Consider the following 23,082-nt stretch of genomic DNA (forward strand, 5'->3'; position numbering starts at 1 on the left):
AAGTATTGCAGTGGGGTTACACAGCAGAATTGGATTCCTTGTAATTACTCTGGATAGGATCATGAATGAAAAAAAGGTACTCTTTAGAAAAGTTTCATAACATCCAGAGATAGCTTAACATTTCCTCCTCAGCCACTGACGCAAACGTATACACCAGTTCTGTTCTCACACTCCCAGGCAACAGCATATTCGTAAGCACAATTTTTCACAATTAGCTTATTAAATCAAACCTGGAGAAGAGATGTGATCAATACACTCAATATATGCTACATTTCGTAAGAGACCTGGGTTGCAAGTCACCTCTTCTGCTCTGACCTAAAAACATATTAAACAAGAGGATACATAACACCGAATTCCTAACCCAAAAACATGCAACTCCTCATTAGACTTTGCCTGTTCAACATTTTTGCTCTGGGATTACTGCATCTACATCTACCCTGTACACGATGCCCATTCATTATCACATCTCATGGCTCAACAAACCTTTTGTATGTTCCCTTTTGTGTTCTTTTTGGCTGTGGAGAGGAAGAGGTGGGGACCTGTCTGGGAAACAGGAAGCAGGAGGAAGGATGGGAATGTGTTGTAGAATAAGGTCAAACCAAAAAAGAATAAAAGAGCATTTATACCATTTCTAAATGATAATAAACATACAGGACCAAAGCCTGCCTCCAGCTATGCAGAGAGCAGCGTGCTGCTCGGCCGAAGTTGAAACTTTAACATGACTATAGAAAGTGTCCGAGCATAAGCTTTTTTGCTTCGATGGTGGGGGGTTTTAAATTGTTTGGGCAATTTATTATCTTACAAGAGCAAGAAGATGCATGTGCTACTGTGATAAATATGCCAGTATGGGCAAGGAAAAGAGAAGACAACAGACTTGAGTTTCACCATCTCACTGAGAAAAAATACTCTGGCTAGAAACAAAGCAACGGGAAGCACAACCGGATTCTCAGCTGGGGTAAATCAGCACAGAGCAGCCCTGATTTCATGGTTCCTGTTTACATCAGCTGAGGACCTGGCCAACACTCAAACTCCATGGAATTCTGCTCTTGATTAGCGTCATTTAACTCTGCGGCTTACATGAAGCAGAATTTGACATGTTCTTTGAGGGCTGGAGATGGTTATTTTATGTTACAAATCTTGCCTACTTTATTAGGAACAATGTGACCCAAATAGGAAAAGGGAAAGAATTTATAAACAACACCAATTTCAGATGTCCTGATACTTGGATTTGTTTCTTTTTTTCTCCTTTTTTAAATTTTTTTTTTAATTTGGGCAGTCTATATGGAGGTCTACACGAATGGGTTTTGCCACTTTTGGGTCAGTTTTCATCATCTATGCACAGAAAAAACAGCCTTTGCACTTGAACATCCTACTGCAGATAAACTTGCCTCTCACTCAAAAGCCAGGTGCCCTCCAAAGGGCACAAACACCCTTAGAGCCAAGGATGTTTTTTCCATTGCTTTTCTTTTCTACACTGTTCTGCCAAGGTGCTTGTTCCAAAACTCTAGCCACTAGGGATTTTGATCAGCCTCAAATCTGACCGGCAGCCACCTGGGCTGCTATGGGCCCTGATAAAAGCAGCACAGCCCCCTTTAAAAGCAATTTGCTAGAGCACATTGGTAAAGCACCTGCCAGCATTGGCCCAGCCGCTCAGCAGCAACCCAGACAGCTGCCCACAGACACCCAAGGAGACGTGTAGCCCCAGAATGAATTAGATCAAACAAAAAGAGAGATCTGACAGGGCCTTTTGTGGATATCATTAGCAACTCAAGGTGTGCTGTCAGAACTGGACAAGTCACTGCTTACTCCTCATGAAAGGATCACGAGATCAGTCATGTGTCAGCACGGTTTCCAGCAGGCTGTATGGCTACCGGCTGCAGCACAGCATGGGAAGCTGAGAGATCCCATTAAGAGCCATGCCATTTATTGACTTGAGAAAGCTCGGCAGGTCAGATCACCAGCTGCTCAAAGTCAGCACACCTCTGTGAGCCAATTTACACAACCACAGCTCTCTCGCTGGCTCACTTTCTTCGGTCTGTTGACTGTGGACACCCACCCAGTTGTTATGGATTTTAATACGCTGCAATATAAAAGTGCTATTTCAGGACAAAGTTATTAATAGCAGAGCAGCCAGAAAATAGCCTAGAAGGAATGCAATGTCTTGGTATTCCTGGAAGATGCAATGAACTTCCCAGCATCCGAGCAGCCCACCATGGTTAATTCAAGATGTTTCTGTGCGAAACTGTCTTTTGGTAGAGGAGCTAACTATACAATAAGCCATCATTCATAGAAATGCCCTCTATAGGTACCTCCCAAGTCTGCAGAGACTACAACGCATAAAGGCCAAAGAGTGGTATTTTGTTACTCTAAGCAGGCTGGCAAAAAGCAGAGGCTGGGCACTGTGAGGGAGCATCAGCATAAACAATGGCAACGAGGAGCTCTACTCTTGAAGGAAGAGGATGAGATGGGAACGTTTGAGCCCTGCTCAGAAACCTGTCCGACTTCAGGGCCTCATAGAGGTTCTTCTAAGCCTTTGTTCCCTACAAGCACCCTGTCCTTCCACTGTTTCTTCATGCTGCACCTCCTCAGCAACAACCTTTACAAAGGCAGGAGCCTCTAAGTCAAGTCAAGTCAGTGTTCCTTTTCCTGCTCTCTCTTAAACCTTCTGTTTCTCCTGGCAAAATATCCCTGGAAACAAACTGGAGAATACCATGCAGAACTGCCAGACCCTGCCTTGAGTTTATGTTGACATCTTTCCTTTTAAAACTAACTGGAAGGTTTTCCAAATTAACTCCAGGTACATCACTGAACACAACACTTGCCACTAACTTGCAGAGATGATACCAGAAGAGGGCATCTCTCTGCTGATAAGGCTTTTAGCATCCCTTACGCCTGCACCACATTACTGAGAAGCGCGCTGTCTCTCTCTCTCTTTGTTTTTTTTGGTCCCATCCTTAGGTATCCCCTTTGAGTAAAACCAAATTAAACTCAACAAGGCATCTCTCTGTGAGAAGAGAAGGCCCAAATGATGATGCTGGGAATCGGAAGATGTCACATTCAGAGCACTGTAGCCTTACCAGTTAAACCGCCATAGACAAGTCCAGCCCACTACTGAACATGCACTGCAGGGAACTGCAGGGAACCACTCTCCAGAAATGGAAAAAAACAAAACCCACTTACCAACAAGGAAAAGAGGAAACATATTGTAGTGATTATAATCCCAACAGTGGACACGTTATTTGGCATATTTCCAACTGAGACATTTAAAAAAAGGTAGTTAGTTTACCTCAAGTGACCTATTCTCCCTATATTTCCTTTTTCCACATCTATTTAAGCCTATACAGCATCTCCCAAGATAAGCCTGCCTTTGTGGGCTGGCTGTACACCACTCCTTCCCTCTATTGTCTTTCTGAGATGGGATGGAAGTCTCCAATGTCAAGACTCGGAAGACCACAGCAAGGCTCTCTTGGCTCAGTTTGTGGGAAGGGGAAGAGCAGGAACTGAGGAAGGACAGCCTTTCCCACTGCAGGAGCGGGGTCATCTTCCTCACACTCCAATCAAACCTCCCTGGAATTTTGTTTATAATCAATACTGCTTAACTAAAACTGGGTTTAGTAGCCCGCAAAGGCGGTGTCTGCTGCCAGCTCTCATCATCTCAAACACTTCCAGACCTCTGTCACCATGCTTTGGTACAACCCCTGCAACAGCTAAACACAAACATTATGTTCCTCCAAGTACAAATTATAGCTTTCAGGAGTTGCAATTTTATTTTGGTTATAAACATACAAAGGTAGCCTTTATGCTGGGAGAGGAGGAGCCGCTAGAGAGACCACAGGCTGAGTCTCTGGTTCATAGAGAACATTCCTGGGAGCAGTCTGCCACTTTGCCTCCGGCCGGCTCTGCTCCCCAAGTTGGATGTGCTTCCCAAGCAATTGCATGACATCAGAGCTGAAGTGAAAGCCAAAATGCCTTGTGGTGGTCAGCACTGCTGGAGGGATCTGCTTTAGTCCCAGCAATCCAGGAACTGGGACTCAGAAAGGGAGAGAAATGCACTCAAACCATGCTGCTTTAGCTATAGCTGCTGCTGTTGGTAGCTTACGCATTCAGGATACAATTTTTCAGGCACAACTCATGACTCGGTTGCCATCCTGAACCCCCGCAGAAGACAACATAGCACCTCCAAACACACAGGCTCCTTTGAGGGTGCACCTAGACATGCTTCAACCACCACCAGAGCAAGGTTCAGGCAATTTCCTCCACCTTAAATGTCTCTAAACATTTCTTGCTCTGCAGATGCCCCATCACTACCACGAACCAAGATCGTGACACCTCTCAAAGAAGCATGATGTTAAACTGCTCCTGCAAGCCCCCGTGTGCCCCTAGGTACTTCAACCCTCCTGTCAAGCCTGCTGTGTCCCTTCCCCACCACAAGTAATGGTGCATTCCTGGAAGCAAAAAACTGCACTAAAAGTCTTTTTTACATGCAAGCTAAGAGCCTTCTTCGCCTCATACCATTTTTACTCATAAATATAATATCAAGGTGATTGTGTTCTTCTCATACTGCTCAGAGTGTTCTGTAAGTAAAACCTGCAATTGGCAATTTATCAGATGGAAAAATAAAAGCTACATTCAGTTTCTCCCTACACTTAAAAATGACCACGTGCAGTCTCTGAAGCAGACTGATCTTTTTAGCAAGGTCATGAATATCAGCCAGTGGGAAAACAAAACCACCCTGCACATGTTTTTCCTTCTACGCTGCTTTCTTACCGATGTTTTGCTCACTTTCTAGGCAAAGAGGAAGCCTCTCCTGTCCCCATCACCCTGTGTTTATCCACATTCCAGCAGCCTGTGGCTGCTTCTCCAGGCACTTTCCAAGGGCAAACAACTGGATCTCACCGCAACACGTTTTTGAACTTGAGACACATACAGCTCTGAGTGGGAGTGAGGTGGGAGCCCTGATAGCAGAAAAGATAGAGGCAGCGGATGGTGGGACACTGTGAAATCTTTTGAAAGCATTGCTCCTGCAGGCTAAGACAAAAAGCACAACACACCCTTCATCTAGTGAAAGAACTGGACAATGCACTTAAGAAGGCGCAGCCCTAGGAAACAGAATAAATCCTCCCAGATGTCTCCGGTGACAGAGCTGCCCAACTTGATCAATACAGCAGCATTAGCACTGTGCTACCTTACGTGAGGACAGTCATATGTTCTTGCCTCTGCTGAGCGTGGGGGAAGGGGTGCCAACTCCCACAGCAATTCACAGGGGAAACATGTCTCTCAAAATCATTAAGATTGCACAAAGAATCTCTTACCCATTTCCATGCAAGCTGCTTTTTTGGGAGAGGTCTGCTTCGTTACTATTGATCAAGCTCAGGTGGAATCCCAGTAACAGCGTGTACTTTACAGCTTTCTCAAAAAGAAATTTTGGTTTTAATTACTTTAGGATCCCTATTCTCCAGGCTTTTTTTTTCCTGCAGCCATGAAGTTCCTTTTTTTGGAGGGGCTGGGTACAGACACATAAATCTAAGTGATTAATAACAGAAGGTCAGACTTCATGATTAGCAAACTTCATAAAATGAGTGTAAGTATTAGGGGCTCAGTTAAGTGCATTTGGATTCAAGCAGAAGTAATGCTAATAATACCTCTGCCACTCTCAAGCCCCAGACAGAGTCATAGTCTTCCTGTGTTTGGCTCCTGACACAGTGACAGACAATCCTGGTAAGTAACTCAGAAATTGTCAAGAGAATGGAAGGGGAAGCAAAACAGTCCTAGCTAGTTACCTGCTTAACCATGACCAACAATCTCAGCATATTTTAAAAAACTAGGTCCTGTGTGTGCCTCGTGATGAGTCTGAATTATGCTACAGAGGTACCACCCCTATGCCAGGTGAGTCAGCATGGAAGAAAACATAGCAGAGAAGCTAAAGGCTGAGTGATAAATACTGATGGCATGGGAGGAAGGACTGACTGTAACAATAAACACAAGATCAGCTAATGGCCTTTAAAACCAGGAGGAAGACCTTCTTACCCACAGAGAGGTGTGTCATCCATTGCTGGAAAGGAAAACTACCACAAAAATGCTGCATCAGCACCAGCCACCCTTCTCCAGCACTCAGCTGGGTCAACACATCGTCAAAAACGGGAAAATGACAGACTCACCCCCCCCCCACAGGGAAGAAATCCTGCCATGTATCCCCTCTGCCATCTCTCCACCAAAACCCACTGAGACTATCAAAGCCAAAACCTGTACCAGGGATGTGAAATATGGAGTTTGAGCACACTAGGCCACCTCCACACTGTGATTGCTAAGCATTTCTCACCAGAAAGGCGTGGTGCTGCTCCAGTGCTGCTGGCACAAAGTACCCCCAGAAAGGGGTGCTCCTAGAGTGTCTAGACAGACTAAAATTAAAAAGAACAAATTATAAGACACTGCCCACTGTCTGCAAATCAGGGCCATGTTCTCAGAGGGAGTAAATCCCTAGCACCGTGATCATAACTAGTGGAATCATCTTAATTTACACTAAGCAAGGATCTGGCCCAGAAAAATATTCCTGTCAAGTTTGCAGCCAAAAATTCCTCTGCTAGACCACATTCCACCCATTAAACTGCCAGGGAAGACAATTGCAGAAAGAATTTAATTAAAACGGAGATCAGGGAGCCGGTATCCTTTTCAGGCTTTGCTCTTGACTTCCTCTCTCCAACAACTGAGCGCTTGGGTGTCCTAGATTCCCAGCCAGTAAAATGGGCACGCTACAGCTTCCCTGCTCTGTAAAGGCAATGGCTGTGAAGCATCCTATCTGTTCAAAGCCCAGCCGTCAAATCAAACAGACATCTGAATGCTCCAAACCTCTGGGTCTTTGATGAAAGGGTACATATTTTTCTCTGCTGAAGCAGCTCTGCCACTGCTGTTGGGAAATTTGAGCCTCAGAAAGGCGCCTTGCAAGTTTTGCTTCCACGAGTATAGGTGTCAGGTCCTCTGACTTAGCAGGGTACTGCAAAAGATTTTTTTGCTGCTCTAGACGGCACAAATTTGCTGGCACAGCCCCTGGTACTGAAGCAGAGGTAGGCACAGAGTGTACTGCTTTCCCACAAGTTTCTCATTGATATTTTATTTCTCAGCTTTGACTTTTGTACTAATTAACATCTGGATGGACAGCTGATTCTCTGTGTAGCCCTCCCTTTTCAGCTCTTCCAAGAAGTCATTAGATGGGAGGATACACTCAGGATGTAGACCAGTGCAATCACACCATCAAGTCATAAGGATGGTGCCACACTGTTGCAGGCCCTTTCTTTTTCTCTTTAATTCCTACTAAAACATTGGCTTTTTCCATGCTGCTCTGCAGGATCATTAGCAACAGCACATAGTTTAGGACCTGTTTGTTTACAGCCCTCGCATTCAATACAAAAACTCTGCACAGATACCCACAGCTTAAGAGTTTGCTGAATAAAGAGGAGAAAGAAGAAAGTTCTTGTGAGAAGTTTTCACAGAGGCAGAATCAAGTGAAAACCAGCAGAGCCCAGCTACCCTGTGCAGCTCAACGCTATCTGGCACAGCCTCACTGTTTTCTATGGGGTGAGCAGCTTCCCTCCCGCACTGGAAGGAAAGGGAATCATCTTCTGAAACACCAGGAAAGTATTTCTTTGCCATGTGAGCAGCCCAAGCTGACAAAGGAGCAGAGATGGTTAAAAGCAGCACAGCAGACAAACACAACAGGAAGGTCCAGAGCATGGGGTGACCTGCCAAGCAAATCAAACAGTGTCTCGCAGTGCAGAGCAGCTAACGCTCCCCCAGCTCAGGCAGGCTCCCAGCTTTGGCAAATCCTCCTTTAAGGTGGCAGACCCAAGTTGGCAGGGAGCCACCCTGCTTGAAGCCATCACAGCCACCTACCCCAGTGGATGGTGACAGATGGGGGGACTCCCCAGAGAGCTGATAGTGGCACCCCGCTGCTGACCCCGCAGCGTTCCTGGCAGGTCTGCTCCCTGCCCACATCAGAGTAGTTCCCTTTGCTGAAGAGAAGGACAGAGGTATGTTGGGTGGGCACCAAAATTCAACAGGCCTTTAACCATGATCCAGCATCCACCTCACACCCATCAACCACAAAACTGGTCGTCTTCAACTAACTGACTAGCCAGCACACAGATACTGCTTCCCAAACAAAGGGCAGCAACTCACAGAGGCCCTGCTCTTCTCTATATACTAATATTGCCCCATGATTTTCAATCCCATGGTTGCATTTGTGGTTTTAGGCTCTCTAAAATGCTGAGACTCTCCATGACTCACTGTCAATAGGCAATACTCAGAATGAGCTACCACCAAGTCAAGTCACCGGCATCAATATGACTTCATCCTGTTTGAAGTCTGATCCGTTTCATTAAACAAACAAACAAAAATTCTGCATCTTTTTTTTGTTTCTATTTATTTTGATGGACCACAGATCACACTATAAAAACATGCTTAATAAAAACAAATCTGAAAACTAAGGACAAAAAGCTTTCATTGTGAAGAAAAGCAGGGGAAAGGGCTTAAGGAGAAAACGCTAACTTTTTTTTTGTGATGCAGCAGAGAGGCAGCATATAAAGAAAACTACACAAGGGCAGGAAATAAATCCTTGAGACTAAATTTGGGAAAAGACAAATTGATGCACTTATGGAAGAAACAGCAACACAACACACACACACTCAACACAAAGCAGAGATCCAGTAAGGCTAAAAAGAGCCCTAGAGCAAATAAGACACAGAGAAGACCGACACATTTTTGAGGACACAGACTTAGCATCTGATAAACAGGAAAACTGGTACACAAAGATGGAAGTATGACAAAATTGAAAGGGATGTGCACATTTATTACTATTTATCATGTCTTTTCCACAGTCAGTATTATCATCTCTGGTCAATGAACAGGGGTCTCATTTCAAATTTAGATAACTTGAAAGAGTAAATATAGATAAAGATGGGGAAAAGCATCACAGTCAGTGCAGCTATGAGCAGGGCGAACCCAATGAAAGCAATGGATTGGCCCATGGAGAAGAGAGAGAATACGGGAGAAGGAGGAATTAGACTCAGGTAGGAGACAGAACAGCCTGTTAGATACTCCTCTCCTAAATTAGGTTTTGGCACATGCTTCCAAGGAAAGCAGGGCCTCATGCTAGGTGGATTTCAAATGAGATTGGAAAGCACCACTGAGGCATACAATAAAAAATGGCACTTGAGCAGAACAGTTTCATGATCTAGCAGTGCTTATTTCTGAGCTTATTTGTTTCTGGACCAGATGTGCTTCTATGCACAGTTTACTGTTGCTGGATGAAGGCAGTGACCGAAAATTCCTTTTCATCACGACCACCCTGCTCTTGAACCTTGTTTGCCTTCCAAATTAGCCAGTAAGACCCTTTGCTGGACACAAGGTCTTCCGTGACCCTTCCCTAACCTTAGAGGCCAAGCTGCAGTCAGAAGTAGCCCCATACTCTTTCCGTGACGTGACATGACATGACATGGACTCACTTTTGATTCTAGTCAGCATAGGAGGAAATCCCACCTGCACAAATTTAATCTCTCCTCTGAGACATTTCCAACCTGACAGACAGTATGCATGCGATGGGATTCTCGAAATGAAACACGTTTGGCCACCCATATGTGCACATGAAGGGACCCTTCATGACACATTTGCATTACAGCTTTTTTACATCATTAAAACAGAGCAAAAAGGTCTCAAAGAAGACTTGCTTAGAGAAGCAGATTTTAAGGGCAAAAGGGGCCATTGTGATAACTTAGTCTGACCCTTGGAGAGCACAGCCCATTGAATTACATAAAGGGCTCCTTTAGATACTCATTTACACCCACTTTCAGGTTGGTTTCCACTGCTGGATATGAAAGCCTGAGGGTAAATCAGAATGGGATCTTTCCTTCTTCCTATGCACTGAAACTGCTTAGAAACCTCTCTCATCTGTCTTCATTTCACAGATGGGTATTACTGTCCTGGGGGAAGGAATGCCCACACCAGACATCATCCTACCTTGCAGTGCTGGTGAGAGCACATTTAACACTTAGAAACATCTTCTCTTTCCCTCCCATCCCCATATTTTCTTCATTTGAAAAACCAAAGAAACAAATCATGTTGCATCCTTTGTTTTATAGAGGGCAGCTCAGGACCTCCTACTCTTCCATGGAAAGAAAATTTCTTTCTGGTACAGTTTCCATTATTTATTAGCTGAAGGTGGGGGGAGAAATGGTATTTATAGGATGCCTAAGGCCACACACACTATAAAAGAGAAATAAGCCAATACAGCTAGAACACAACTTAGTGGCCTATTGTGCAACAGTTTAAAAAATGTACGCTCTCATTATGGCCCTTGAGAACATCTCCTCCTGCCGACACCAGTGGAAATACATTTATGTGAGCCATAAAAAAGCAATATTGTTTTAATCAAATCATTAAAATGGGTGTGCTGCTGTCTGCCCACATCCTGATATTTACTGCACATCCTAACAAGACCTGAGATTTGTACAGACCATTCTCCTGCAAGGTGTCAAGTGCTTTCATGGACACTGGGCCAGTGTAAATCTCCATATCTCCCCTGTGACTTTGGCAGATCTGCATCAGTTTGCATCAGCCCAGGATCTGACTCACGAACTGATCCAAAATCCCCGACATGACATGGGTGCTATTCTTCCCATTTACAAAGAGAAAAAGCATTCAGAACTCAATGTCAAATGTTTCCTTGACCTTTTCCACTTAAACATAAAGAAACGGAAAGGGGACAGAAATTCGTATCTTGTACTACAGTGCAACATCATCTGGCCGGACATGCAGCTTGATCAAACACAATGCTGACTGAATTACCAGGCCTTCCAGCCAGTATGGCCGTCACTGCACGAATATAATCCATGTGAGACAGTCCCAGTAAGGAGGAATCTTCAACCTGGGTCATCCACTCAGTGTCAAGCTCGACAGGCATTCCAGACTTAGAAGACAAGTATTCATCATTTTCTAAAAGATACATGCAGTGCAGGTATTTGGGAGTAAGAAACCACCCATGCCATGCTTCCCTTGCTCTCCCTCAAATGTGTTCTTCAAAGAAAGATAGCATGAATTTCTCAGGTTGGAAAAAGATATCCCAGTGCACCCTTTGCAGGGCTCTATGCACCTGCTGGTATTCTTCTCAGCACTGAGAAACTGTGCTGGGAAGTCACCCATTACCAAGTCTTTGACACCAGACAGTAACTCTGCACTGGCATTCTTCTGTTCTCCCTCAAAAAAATGGGTCTTTTCCATGTTTTAAACAAACCATCAAAGCTCAGAAAGCTCAAGAGGAGTGAGGCACACTCAGTAGAGAGTATTTACACCGGGGTACTTTGAAAATCATTTCCCAGCATCCAAGGAAGATTAATAGCAGAGTCACTCTCGGACACACACAAAACTGTCTTGCATGAGCAGAAAATCAGGGCTGCCCGAAGACAAGAGCATGAGCTTTGCAGCCAACTCAGAAGTACAGCATGGAGCCATGGGATAAGGCTGTCCTGGAGGCACGTGAACCAAGCAGAGCAAGGTCCCTGCATTAGCTTCTTTAATCCCCAAATCACACCAGCTCTGTGGAACTGATTCAAGCAAACATTTTCATCCAGGGAAGCACTGGAGACAGAGATTTCAGCCCGTGTCTGGACAATTTCATCCTGTAATCAATGGAAGGAAAAACAACAAAGCTCCTCCTGACCTTAACGGTACAACCAAACACCAAAAGACTCATTCTCTCTAGAAAAAAAACTCACAGAGGCCCTTCTGTTTCAAGCATTGTGTACAACAATCTTTCTTTTCACTTTTAAAATACAGGAAAGTTAAGGGATGTGCATAATAATAATAAGGGAAGTCTACGCTGTTTTCCTGCAGCAGACAGTAAGAAATTCCTCCAGGTGACATTCACTTACTCTGAAATTCTAAAACCTGCACGAGAAGCACCTTACAAGCTCTTTCACTGGGTCACGTCAGCAGTTACAGCAGTCTGCCTCTTCTTCCAAAGTACTGGAGAACTCCAAAATGGTAAGTGCTTCCTTTCTCTGGTATGATAAGACAGAGGCACCCTTTCTCTCGCTATTAGGCCGAAACCCCCACGTTTCTTAAAGCCCAAACTCTCAGAGGCTTCTGGTTATGTCAGAGCCACCTTTCTCAGTATCAAAACCAAGCTCGTGGCTTCCCCGATTGTACAGGAAACGTGACTTTACGCTATCCCAAAAGGCAAGAAACCGAAAACAAACAGAAGGAATACACATCTCGCTAAGAACTCGATGTGCAGCAACCTTCAGATGTTCACAACCACTCTAAGGTGCTGGCATAGTTTAGGAACAGCTTGGGAAGGCTGTGACACCACCAGAGCAAACTGGGACAGCAGTGTCAGATGGAGACAGACAAGAGCTGTTTTGGCCAAACTGGCTGTATTCTCAAATCAAGGCAGTCCAGTGCCCTTTGTGTCTCCCTTATTATTTTAAAATGCAGACAAATTTTAAAATAAAAGCAAGAGGCACCAACATCTCTCCCTGTCTGATCCAGTCACTAACAACGGAGGTTTCTGCTCGCTGGCACAGATTTTCTATTGAGCAGCAAACGCAGCCTCTCCACTGTCCACGTGTCGGAAACAAAGCCACTTCTGGGCTGATGCTTTCCATATGAAACACCAGCTCCTGTCCTTCTTCTCCCTTCTCCCTCCTTTCCATACTTTACTACTCAAACAGCAGCTTTAGTAGCTTGCAGATGAGTGGAATGTTTTCTTCAGAGCAACATAAATTTTCTAGGCTGACAGGGGAGGCCAAAAGAAAGAAAAGGAAAAAACGAAACCCCAAACCAGAATTATTTAGTAGTCTTCACCACCTCAAAGCAGACAGCAATCTCTGCAGAGCTGGCACCCTAGAAACTGCTTTGCAGCCACAGGGAAAAAACAAAGACCCTGAGCCCCTCACCTCACCCTACACCCCAGGATGTGGGGCACCTCAGACCCAGCAGTAAGCCAGAGCTGCCAAGGGAGGATGAGTGTGCTGACTCCTCACCAACAAATTGGCACAGCACCTCACTGGCAGCAGCTGAACAGAGGAGAGAGAAGAATGACCAGCAGTTGTGAGGAGCCAAAGAAAACATGTGACTGCACCGTTCCTGTGCATCACAGGCATCAACATGCTTGTCAGACCCTTGCCCAGAGGGAGGGAGAGCAGGCCCCCAGGTGAGAGACCAGAAGTATCCACACATTGCTTAGGACATCACGTAGGGTTGTAGCTCCATTTCGCAAAAGATGCAAGAGAGTCACAGGGATACAGAGAGTTTTGATACCTTTTACTAGCAAAATTGCTAATAGCTGAGAAAAATTAATCAAGTTTTAGGGGCATAAGCTAAATGGAAGGCTAAAATTGATAACAGAGCTGAAGCTGTTAGCCAAATGAAGTCTGACACCAAAACACAGCCAGGTCTTCAGGAAAATGTCTAGGAAGTAGAACTGGTTGAAATATTTCTACCAAACATTCTCAAAAAAATTACATTTTTGTCCAACCTGAATTGTTTTATTGGAAAGTATTGGTTTTGGAACCACCATGTCATCCACTGAGATTTCACACATTCAGGATGTAATCTGGAAGGGCAGATATGAATCAAGCAAAGCCATGATTAAAATCTGGGTCTCTAACATCACAACTTAGTCTGTGAAGTGGCCAATGCCCATTCTGGGTGTAAAAAGCACGAAGACATAGGAGCACCTCTCACTCCTTTTACTCTTCCACCCACGGAAAAATTTTCCCCATGGCCTTTGCTTGCTGGAACCTTTGTTTTCCACCGAGCCCTGGTGGAAAATAAAGGCAGGCAATCAAAGGCAGTCCCCTACTTCACCCTCACCAGCACAAAGTAATACAGCGCAATGCTGATTCCCCTCCCTGGCAGGAGTGAAAACAACTCAGCAGAAATTGCAAATGTTTACAAACCCAAGAATTTTCCTTATGCTTGAAAATGAACTTTGCCCACTCAAGAGTCAGGATTAAAACCAAATGCCTAGTGGCACAGTAGCCTATTAGTAGCGAAAGCATTTTTTAAATTTAATTTACTTGTCATACTACATGCATTTTTCCTCACCGCACAATCCAAACAGTCATTTGCACTTTGATTTCCAGTCACTTCAGTTGCACAGGAAGAATGCTGCAGTGTCAGAGCTGCAAAGGCAGCACGTGGGCAAGACAATCCTGTCCAAAAAAAACCAAAACCCCTGCTTCCAGTGCTTTTTTAATTATACAGATGGAGATACTTCCACTGATTGCAGTTTCTGTGAGAACATGTTGGTTTACAAAGGTCCATCATGGTCAAACATCAACCCTACGCCAGTGTCCCTTTAAAACTGACCTTGGGAGGCTGCAGGTTTAAGGGCAGGATTTGTAAATCACAACATTAATTGGAATGTCTCAGAAGAGCTTCCCACAAGCCACCGTCCTTCTCCTTCACATCCCTCCCCATCAATCACACTGTCTCACAAGCACACCCAGGTCACTGCCTACCTCTCTGTCCCTTGCGGAGTAGGAGATGCTGACCCCCACTTATGATTTAAACCCCAGCTTTGCACTCTGGTCTGCAATGCTGGGAAATAACCGAGAGGATTAGGACATGCAAGACATGATTTATAAGCACCACGTTCAAAACTGTCATGACACTTAAAGGAATGTGCCTGCTGGACCTTCAGCAAGCATTTATACACAATCTGTGCATAAATTAATCAGGCTCTTTAGTGTATGTTGCAAAGTATACCATATGCATCTTAATAGTTCTACAGTAACGCATGTAATGAATACACAGTTGCATTGAGCAGAAATGCTCTGGATTAGCAAGGATCTTTCAAACGTAAGAACAGGGAGAGGATGGGTACCTCCTTTAAAGGAATGAGGAGCATCAGAGCAGCTTAATATATCAGAGCTGATAGATTAAACCTTAGAAGAAAAAAAAAATAAAATCCATGCCTCCTTGCCCAAGATTCCTACACCCAATTCCGACACTTTTAGAAACCTAGTGAAGTGCTCAAAGTAGTGCTACATAGAGGTTGTCTCACAGACAACATAGAGCTCTGAGAGGAGGGATTTACGCTTACCTTTCAGATCCTTATTTTCATTAGTTCGGAGCAGCGATGCCGCATCCCGCCCAAGGCTCCCTGTGCAGGAGCTGTCCTGCACTTTCAGCACCTGCCGGCTGCGGTGGCAGGATCTGGGCCGGCAGCCGGCTGCCTGTCCCCCATACCCAGCACAACCCTCTCCTAGCCCAGCCACAGTGCCCAAGTACTGCAACCCCCCAACAGGAATCCTCACAGCAGCCCTATGAGAATGGAAGAGCTGCCAACTCATCTAGTAACTGAAGAATTGAGAAGCAAAGGTTTGGTGTCCTGATGAAATCCAAAATATCTAACTATATTTGAGCATAAAGGCTGAAATTATTTCTTCTAAGAAGGGAAATGAGACATGAAACCTTCTCTCACAGGCAGCCTAACAACCTGAACAGCCAGGCAGACTTCCTCACCAGCTGTTCAAAGCGCAGGGATGGCAAATATAGCCTGGTGAATGCAGCAATATGTAAGCTTTTTCTGACATTCACACCTATCTCTGTACTGCCAGCTCTCAAAATGCCATAATAGTGGTTGGAAATGCCACGGTTTTATTTTTGATGATAAAAGACAACAAGACAAATTTTCAGTGGCTCAGAAGCAAGGAAAGTAAAAAGAACATCACATTAAAAAATAAAAAGTCTGTGACTTTAAACACAATCTTGGTGTCTCAGGAACCAGGCACGTGATTTTTTAACGAAATCGGCAATTCTGGGAAGGAGACACAGCCAAGAGAGCGCCAAATTCAGACACTCAAAATACACCTATCAAGACTGAAGCCAATGGAAGAAAATTGAGACCATCTCAAATACAAGAGCATCACGCTGGTGAATACACCTGTGTCACACCTGTACTCCAAAACTGTTCTCTACTCAGGAAAATTTGGGAGGAGGGTGGCTTTCTTCCTGGCTGCCTTGTTTTGTTTGTTTGCCATAGAATCAGCTGAAACCTGCAATTCAAGTGAATCCAGACTCATTTGGACCAAAGCAGAAGCACCCATAGTAGAAGAAGGACCATCCTGTGGCAAGAAGAAATTCAGCAATTCAGGTGGGTGATTCCTGCAACTTGAGCCTGAAAGACACCACAAAAAAAAGGCACTTTCAGCTCCTGAGTGTTGCTGGGAGTTTGGAAGCAGTGAGGACATTGTAGTAGGTGAATACGCAAGGGAAGGGGCAAGGAGGCACTTGAGAGTCCAAAGAAACCAAAAGGAAGTAAGAGGGACTCAACACCATTCTTGAAAACACCTTTATTAATTCTCTAGAATTCAGGCTTACTATCAAAAAGGAAAACCGCCACCAATAACAAAACCTGTGAATAACTTTTCTTCCCCTCTGAAGTATGTGACAAATTTGATAGGAAATGAGGTGTACTATTAGTCCATTGCTTAATCTAGTGAACACCAAGGCTGCCCAGCCAGTGAGCAAAATCCCTTTGTTTTATAAGGACAACTGCAATAAAGGTTGTTCATATGCAGCTATTGAGTCAAACAGAAGCAGCTTCCTTCTCACTTCCTTATAACACATTTCCCAATGCGGAATGGGGAAGTAACACCCTGTATGTTTCTCAGTGAAGAGTCATTTGACAAGGCCTCAAAAAAAATGACAATATCCAGAAGATACCATTTGCCTGCACCCTGGAGAGCTTAAGTGTGAAATTACTGGCTGGAACCGAAGATCTGCTGCCATTTCCATGCGGAAGTATCACATTGCAGACTAGCTATATATCATGATTTTTATTTAGTCTTCTCTAATCTATGCATTGCTTATTCAGTGGGGCATATGGAAATGCATGGGCTTGGGGGAGGAGTGGTTAGAGCACCCAAAAAACATAAGAGAAAATAATTTCTAGTTGAATACCCACATTAAGATTATGCCTTGCTTAAAGGTATTTAATCTATTTCAAAATCACTTGACACGAGTCACACACATAATCAGCTATTTAAGATCTGTAACACGGACTGTGGGGCTCTGCACTTTCATAATGCCAAGAAATCACCACAACAACAGATTCTGTAATTAAGGAATCATGAAACAATAGAGACAACAGTTTCAAGTTTGTCTTTCCTCTCTTTCTCTGTCTCTTTCTGTAAGGTGATAGGAGCATGCTTTCAACATACAGAGCAAGCGGAGAGCCTGCAGGTATAAATGGAACGGTGCTCAGAGTCTGAAATACACTGCGTTACACATGTGGCTGTTCTTGGAAGTCAACCATTTCTGCAAGTTATTCTCAAGAGGCATGATGTACTACTATAAGCACTTAAGAAATGTGTTACACTGTGACTGGAACCAAGATGAAATAGCAATATTAAAAGAGATGGTTCAGTTTAAGTAGTGGCCAACTAAGCCATTAAACTAGAACAATGGAGATGATGGGAAAGCAGGAATGTTTTCCAGGGTGATTTATTCCTTTCCAGTAGCGGTGGAAATTTTTCCTATAGGCCTGAAAATGACCCTGTCTGCCAAACAGAAGTCAGCATGAAGATGTAAGAGTTCTGCTAGATTAGTCATCTTGGGATATTCTGCTCTCACACAGCACAAGGATCTCTTAGCCCTTTGCCAAAGTGGGTCAAAACAGCCTCCCAGCCCCGCAAAGACTATGCCTTAGCATGGTTACTGTCAGCTACTTCACAAAGGGGGAAATTGACGCTTGAAGAAATACACAAAGAAAGCTCTAGGATAGAGGCAAAAGTGAAACAAAGGCTTTCTTGATCCTACGGTTTACAGGACATGTGCATCTCTCTTGGAAGAATCATTTTTTGCTGCACCTGAGAGCAACCGGGTCAAACAAGGAAAGAGGAAACATTATCAGGCAGCAGTTATCAGGCAAATGATATAATGCTATTTCCACTTCTGCCAGCCAATTAGACCTGGGAAAGGCTGGCTCTTTTAGAATAAGCCAGAGTTTTGCAACTAAGTCCTGTTGATTTTATACACCTGCATCAGCTACACACACGGTGACCCTGTGCATCTACCTGCTCTTTGTTCTCAGACATTATGTGAATTGCCATGCTAGAAGCTGCCCTATGGCCCCCACAGAATATGAAGAGAACGTTTCTACCCAGAAGGATGGGGAGTCCAGAGTTCTCCAAGGGGGCCTATGGAGAAGGGTAACAGGCAGGGTTTGAAATGTTACCCCTAGGATGAAACATACCTGACTACAAAAGATACCTTCTGCACACTGATCTTTTAATGGTCCCCGAAATGCCATTGTGAAGGTCCAGCAGCAAGAACAGACTGAAGCCCCATTTCCAGCCCTTCCCAATTCTCAGCCCTGCTCTTGCCTTCTCTGCCGCCTGACACACAGAGTGGGACCACGTGCAGCTGCACAGGCTATGCTCCTCATGGTCACGTCCTACCCACTTCCTTCCCCTGCAGAATAATGAGGCACTCTTCAGCCTCGACCTGTCTCTCCCAGCAGTCTGGTTCCAGTTTTGGGGATGCCATAACAGACAGCTACCCCTGAGCAAAAACACGCGTGGCCAGAGGTCCTCAGGCCGCACTGCAGCAACCACACAGGTGCTGAAGTCTCCCACCACCCCAGTCTTGAACTGCAGAGTCAGCTCATAGCGACAGAGAGCAACTAGGACAGTTCAGGATGAAGCACCAGGCAGAAACATACAGATGCTGAGATACCAAGCCATCTGACATACAGCAAACGCCACATTTTCCAATGCACAGAGTCCACCTCTTCCTTTACTCTCTTCCAGTGCCGTAGTGGCTCAGCACTGCTGAAAATGCTAAACAAAGACTAAACAAAGTTCCCTTGCTCCTGATTAAGTTGTGCCATGAATTACGCGTTAGATCCTGACCTCCTCACTCCAAGAAAATATCCTCCTGACCGCAAAAGTTTTCTGCCTAAAGGAGTACACCCAAAGCTAACATAGTGAAGCTAAGCTTTTGCTGCCTAATACCCAAGCCATCCCTTCCCAACATGTGTTTTAAAATAATGTGAAACACATCAGGGATTCAGTGCCAGCTCCCACTTCAGATAGTTCCACTTCTACAATGTAAATTACACCCAAGGCAGAGTGAGGGGGGTTTTTTGTTTGTATTTTTCCCTCCTGAAAATGAAACGTACAGGACAGATGACAATCCCTTCCTACAGAAAATCTGTTTGTTTTGTACATATTGCTGGGTTGCTCGCATTCAACTCTAATGCCAATTGTCAAAAGCACAGACACTTAACTTGTTCACATTTGTCTTGCATTGGGAAGGAAAAAAGGGAGAGAAGATCAGCTGATTGCATGCAAGCATTTAGCAACTTGCCTGTGCTGTCAGTGCCCTCTGTGAGTGACGGGTGTTTCACAATCGGAAACATGAGCAACTACCCCAGCTGCGTAGTCCTCAGCCAGCAGCTACAAAAGTGTGGCTCAGACTCCAGAGAAAAGAAAGACTGGACTGTGACAACACTTTCACTATAAGGTGTGCTCTGACTTTCAGTGGGGCAAGTGCATTTTTTATGGTATCACAGTAGACAGGATATCTAGGCGCAGAAACCAACATGGACTAACAACTCCACATCAAGCCCTAGCAGCTGCTAATCACAAAACAACTGGAAGTCACAATGTAATAAAGCCTGCTCTTGACCCACACAACTACTTTGCCCATTTTAAGAAACTGCAGCAATCTCCCAGGGTGCTGCTTTGCTGCTGGGAGAAGCACTGCTCTGAACCCTCTGTGGAGACTGGGTATGGCGCCAGAGCCTTTCATGGGAGCACAGGCAAGACACATTCAAGTGTTTTCACTCAAAGTGAAAGCAGACGCCTCCCAATTCTGATGTTTCCCGCAGGTATCAGTCACTATCGTGTCAGCCCTCTTCCCTGGGGTTTCAACTGCAGCCTGACAGCTTTAAGGGACACCATTAGAAAGAAACCCATGCACACACACGCATCCTTTGTCCCAAAGCTGCTACGGTTTCCCCAAAATAAACAAATCCCCAAGACCTGGCTATACGTGCAAGTGACTGACAAGAAGAAAATCGGGGTCTCTGTGTCAGTGGGTCTGCCAAGGCTGCACAACAGCATGCTCTGTACAGCCAGCTTCAGCTGCTCCCACCACCAACACAGCAGTTTTGCTGACCGTTGTTTGCAAGGAGAGTCCGAGCAGCAACAGGGGAATAAAAACAACTATAAATACAGGATGTATTATGAAACATCAGGCACTGGCTGAAGGATCTGCGGGGAAATAAGGGAAAACGTAATAAGTTATTTTCATGTTCTCTTTTCAAACGTGTGGAGAATCAGGGGGGGTTTAACCAGGAGAGAGTTTAAATTTTGCAATAGTAACAGTGGGAAAGGGTAGGTACATTGTACTGTATAAAACAAACTGCTGCTCTTCCACACATAAAAGAAAGCAGCAGGAGACAGAGTATCACACACAGCACTGCCTAAAGCATGCTGGCTATGTCAACAGATTATCTTGCTTTGGACTGTCTGGACTCTTACTAATACGCAACTGAATATGCAACTGAGCCAACAGCAACAATGCTATGAAATTAATTTTTTAACTGAAATTATATTAAGCTCCTTAGTTTAATTACCATGTTAAAATATAAAAGGAAAGCAGATGCGACCATCATGGATGTGCGAGCTGAATATTAACAAAAAGAATCCCCTCCCCCTCAGAGGATAAAGCAAAGTTCATCGGTCATTTTGCAAATTAAATCCTGAATGTGTTCACACTGTAGGTGTCAATAAACCTCTCATGTGTGTACATAAGGCTTAAGTCACAACAATTTTACTAGGGTAAGCGTTTAAAGATCCAGCCCTGGTCCAGCTGGACCACAATACTACAGCCCAAGCAATTCCCTAAAGCTCTATGGTCCACTCTTCTTCACACACACACTGCTAAGGAAAAATTAAACATCTCAAGCTGTCACTTACTGGGGACCTAACACACACCTATGTTAGCCAAGACTAAGGTGAAAGCTGGCAAGATGAAATCCAGTGGTTCGTTATTCATACACCACAGTGCCACAAGTCCGTGCACTGCATTAGCACCACATGTCATCCCACTCCACTATTCCTACCCACCAGCGGATATTTTTTTTTTCTTTTAAAGAGACACTAGTTTCCAGAATTCCACCTGGTGTATCAACTCTGCCAGAAAATCACACCAAGAACGAGGATTGTCTCACAGTGTCCTGCCATAACAAGGAATCCCATCTTTCCCTTTCCCTCAGTAACCCAGCTGATAACTGTTTGCAGATCTATGCATTTGGGCTCATAGTTCATTTTATACAACTCTTTTTCTACGCAATCTACTCTTCCCCTCAGTCTTTTTTATTGACATCATCAAGTCATCATTTTAGTGCATTCCTCATACTTGATCACCACCTTCAAAGCATTCTAATTCTGTCGGCATATTAACCCTACGGTGCCTCAAAATACACTGGTTTACTAAAACCAGCCTAAGGCGTCATTGTTTTAAGACACAGCAAGAAGTGTGTCTCCTCACCTTCTAAAAAAATAAGAAAACAAAAAGAATGAAAAATAAGTCAACTCCTCAGTTAGAGAATTCAGCCTAAAAGCTTTTCTACTGCTTCCACTCACCTGCTCACCCTCCCTCTCTGCTTTAAGCTCCTATTTTTATTGGTATATACTAATTACCTGAAAATAAGAATGATCTATTATGTTTCCACCAGCTGCCAGTTGTCAGCACTGGCTGGAAGTGATCAGCCTCGTTTCAAACAACTACAACAACAAAAAAAAAACCCCTAAGCTCAAAAATAAAACAAATACAGTATTCATGGCAAAAACAAAACCCTGAAGAAGGCAACTGGCTCTCAGGTGCTGCCAGGCGTGCTCGGAAAGGACTGACGGCAGAAAGGGCTTGAATGGACTGCTTAGTTTCTGATGGAAAAAAAAATACAGACATTCAAACCCACGCGGAAAAAAAAAAAAAAAAAAAAGCATCACAAAAAAAAAAGCCCAACCCTGAATTAAAGAAGAAAAAATAAAGTCAGAAACGCAGCCCCAGCGCACCGAGTGCCTGCGCTTAAGAGATTTACAGGAGTAACGTAAATGGTTCACCTGCTGCCAGTTCTCCTCCAAGGATGGCAAAGCTGAGAAGTAGCCGGTGTCGTGGACAAGCTGGAGTTCCTGGAATATACTATAACTAGCCAAGACATCCATGCTGCTGCTGAGCACGACCCTTTCTTTCTGCTTTTGTGTGTGTTTGGCTCGGGTGGGGGGGTTGTTTTTTTGCTCATAAAAGAAAAAAAAAAATTAAAAAAAAAAAAAAGGAGAGAGGGGAGAAAAAAAAAAAATCAACCAATGATAGATCCAACGTTCCTTTGGCTTTGTGTTGTTTCAGTCACACTTTAGAAAGGAGCGAGCAGGAGCGAAGGCGAGAGCGCGGGGGCCGGGCAGGGCGAGCGGCGCCGGCGCGCTCCGAGGCACGTGTGGCCGTGTGTCCCCCCCTCCCCGCGGCCACGCGTGATCGGAGCCCCCCCCTCCTCTTTATTTTCGGGAGACCCCCTTCCCTTTTCCCTCTCTCCCTCCCTTTCCCTTCCCTCTCCCTCCCACGCCAAGAGCGCTACCCCCCCTTCTCCCCCCCGGCAACCCACCCCCCCGCGCGCATCCAGCGCGTGACCATATATGGTAAACGGCTGGGCGGGAGGGGCGGGCCTCGCGGCGGTGATTGACGTCGCCATCGACCAATAGAAGCGCTGCGAGGGGAGCGAGGGGGCGTGGCCAGTATCGGTGATTGGTCGTGAAGGCATGTCCCGCCTCCATCTCTACCCTCCCCTCCCCGCGAGGCGGCGCGCGCGCGGCGAGCTATTTTTAGGGCGCTATATAAAGGGGCGGAGGGGAGCGCGGCGGAGGTAGAGCTCAGGGGTAGTGGTGGTTTAGGAGTGTGGGTGCGCTCAGAGGCGTCGGGGGCGCTGGGAGGGGGGAAATGGGAGGATGGCGCTGCAGCCACCGCGTGCCCAGGGGTGAGGGTGGCCGGGGCAGAGAGAAGCGTGTTGTTCTTCGTCAC

At 45.0% G+C, this 23,082-nt stretch overlaps 1 protein-coding gene across 3 annotated transcripts in view; it reads right to left on the reverse strand.

The window, feature by feature from the left end:
* Positions 1-22,311, reverse strand: part of KLF7 (KLF transcription factor 7) — a 121,409-nt gene extending 99,098 nt beyond the window's left edge. For all 3 annotated transcript variants that reach the window (XR_008450309.1, XM_054069412.1, XM_054069411.1), the window contains exon 1: positions 22,134-22,311. Coding sequence is in view for 2 of the 3 variants with exons in the window: in XM_054069412.1 (XP_053925387.1) it covers positions 22,134-22,235 (102 nt within the window). In the remaining variant the exon portion in view is untranslated. The remainder of the gene's footprint in view (positions 1-22,133) is intronic.
* Between the last annotated feature and the right edge of the window lie 771 nt (positions 22,312-23,082).

This window comes from Cuculus canorus, chromosome 6 (genome assembly GCF_017976375.1).
Source record: "Cuculus canorus isolate bCucCan1 chromosome 6, bCucCan1.pri, whole genome shotgun sequence".
NCBI classification, from domain to species: domain Eukaryota; kingdom Metazoa; phylum Chordata; class Aves; order Cuculiformes; family Cuculidae; genus Cuculus; species Cuculus canorus.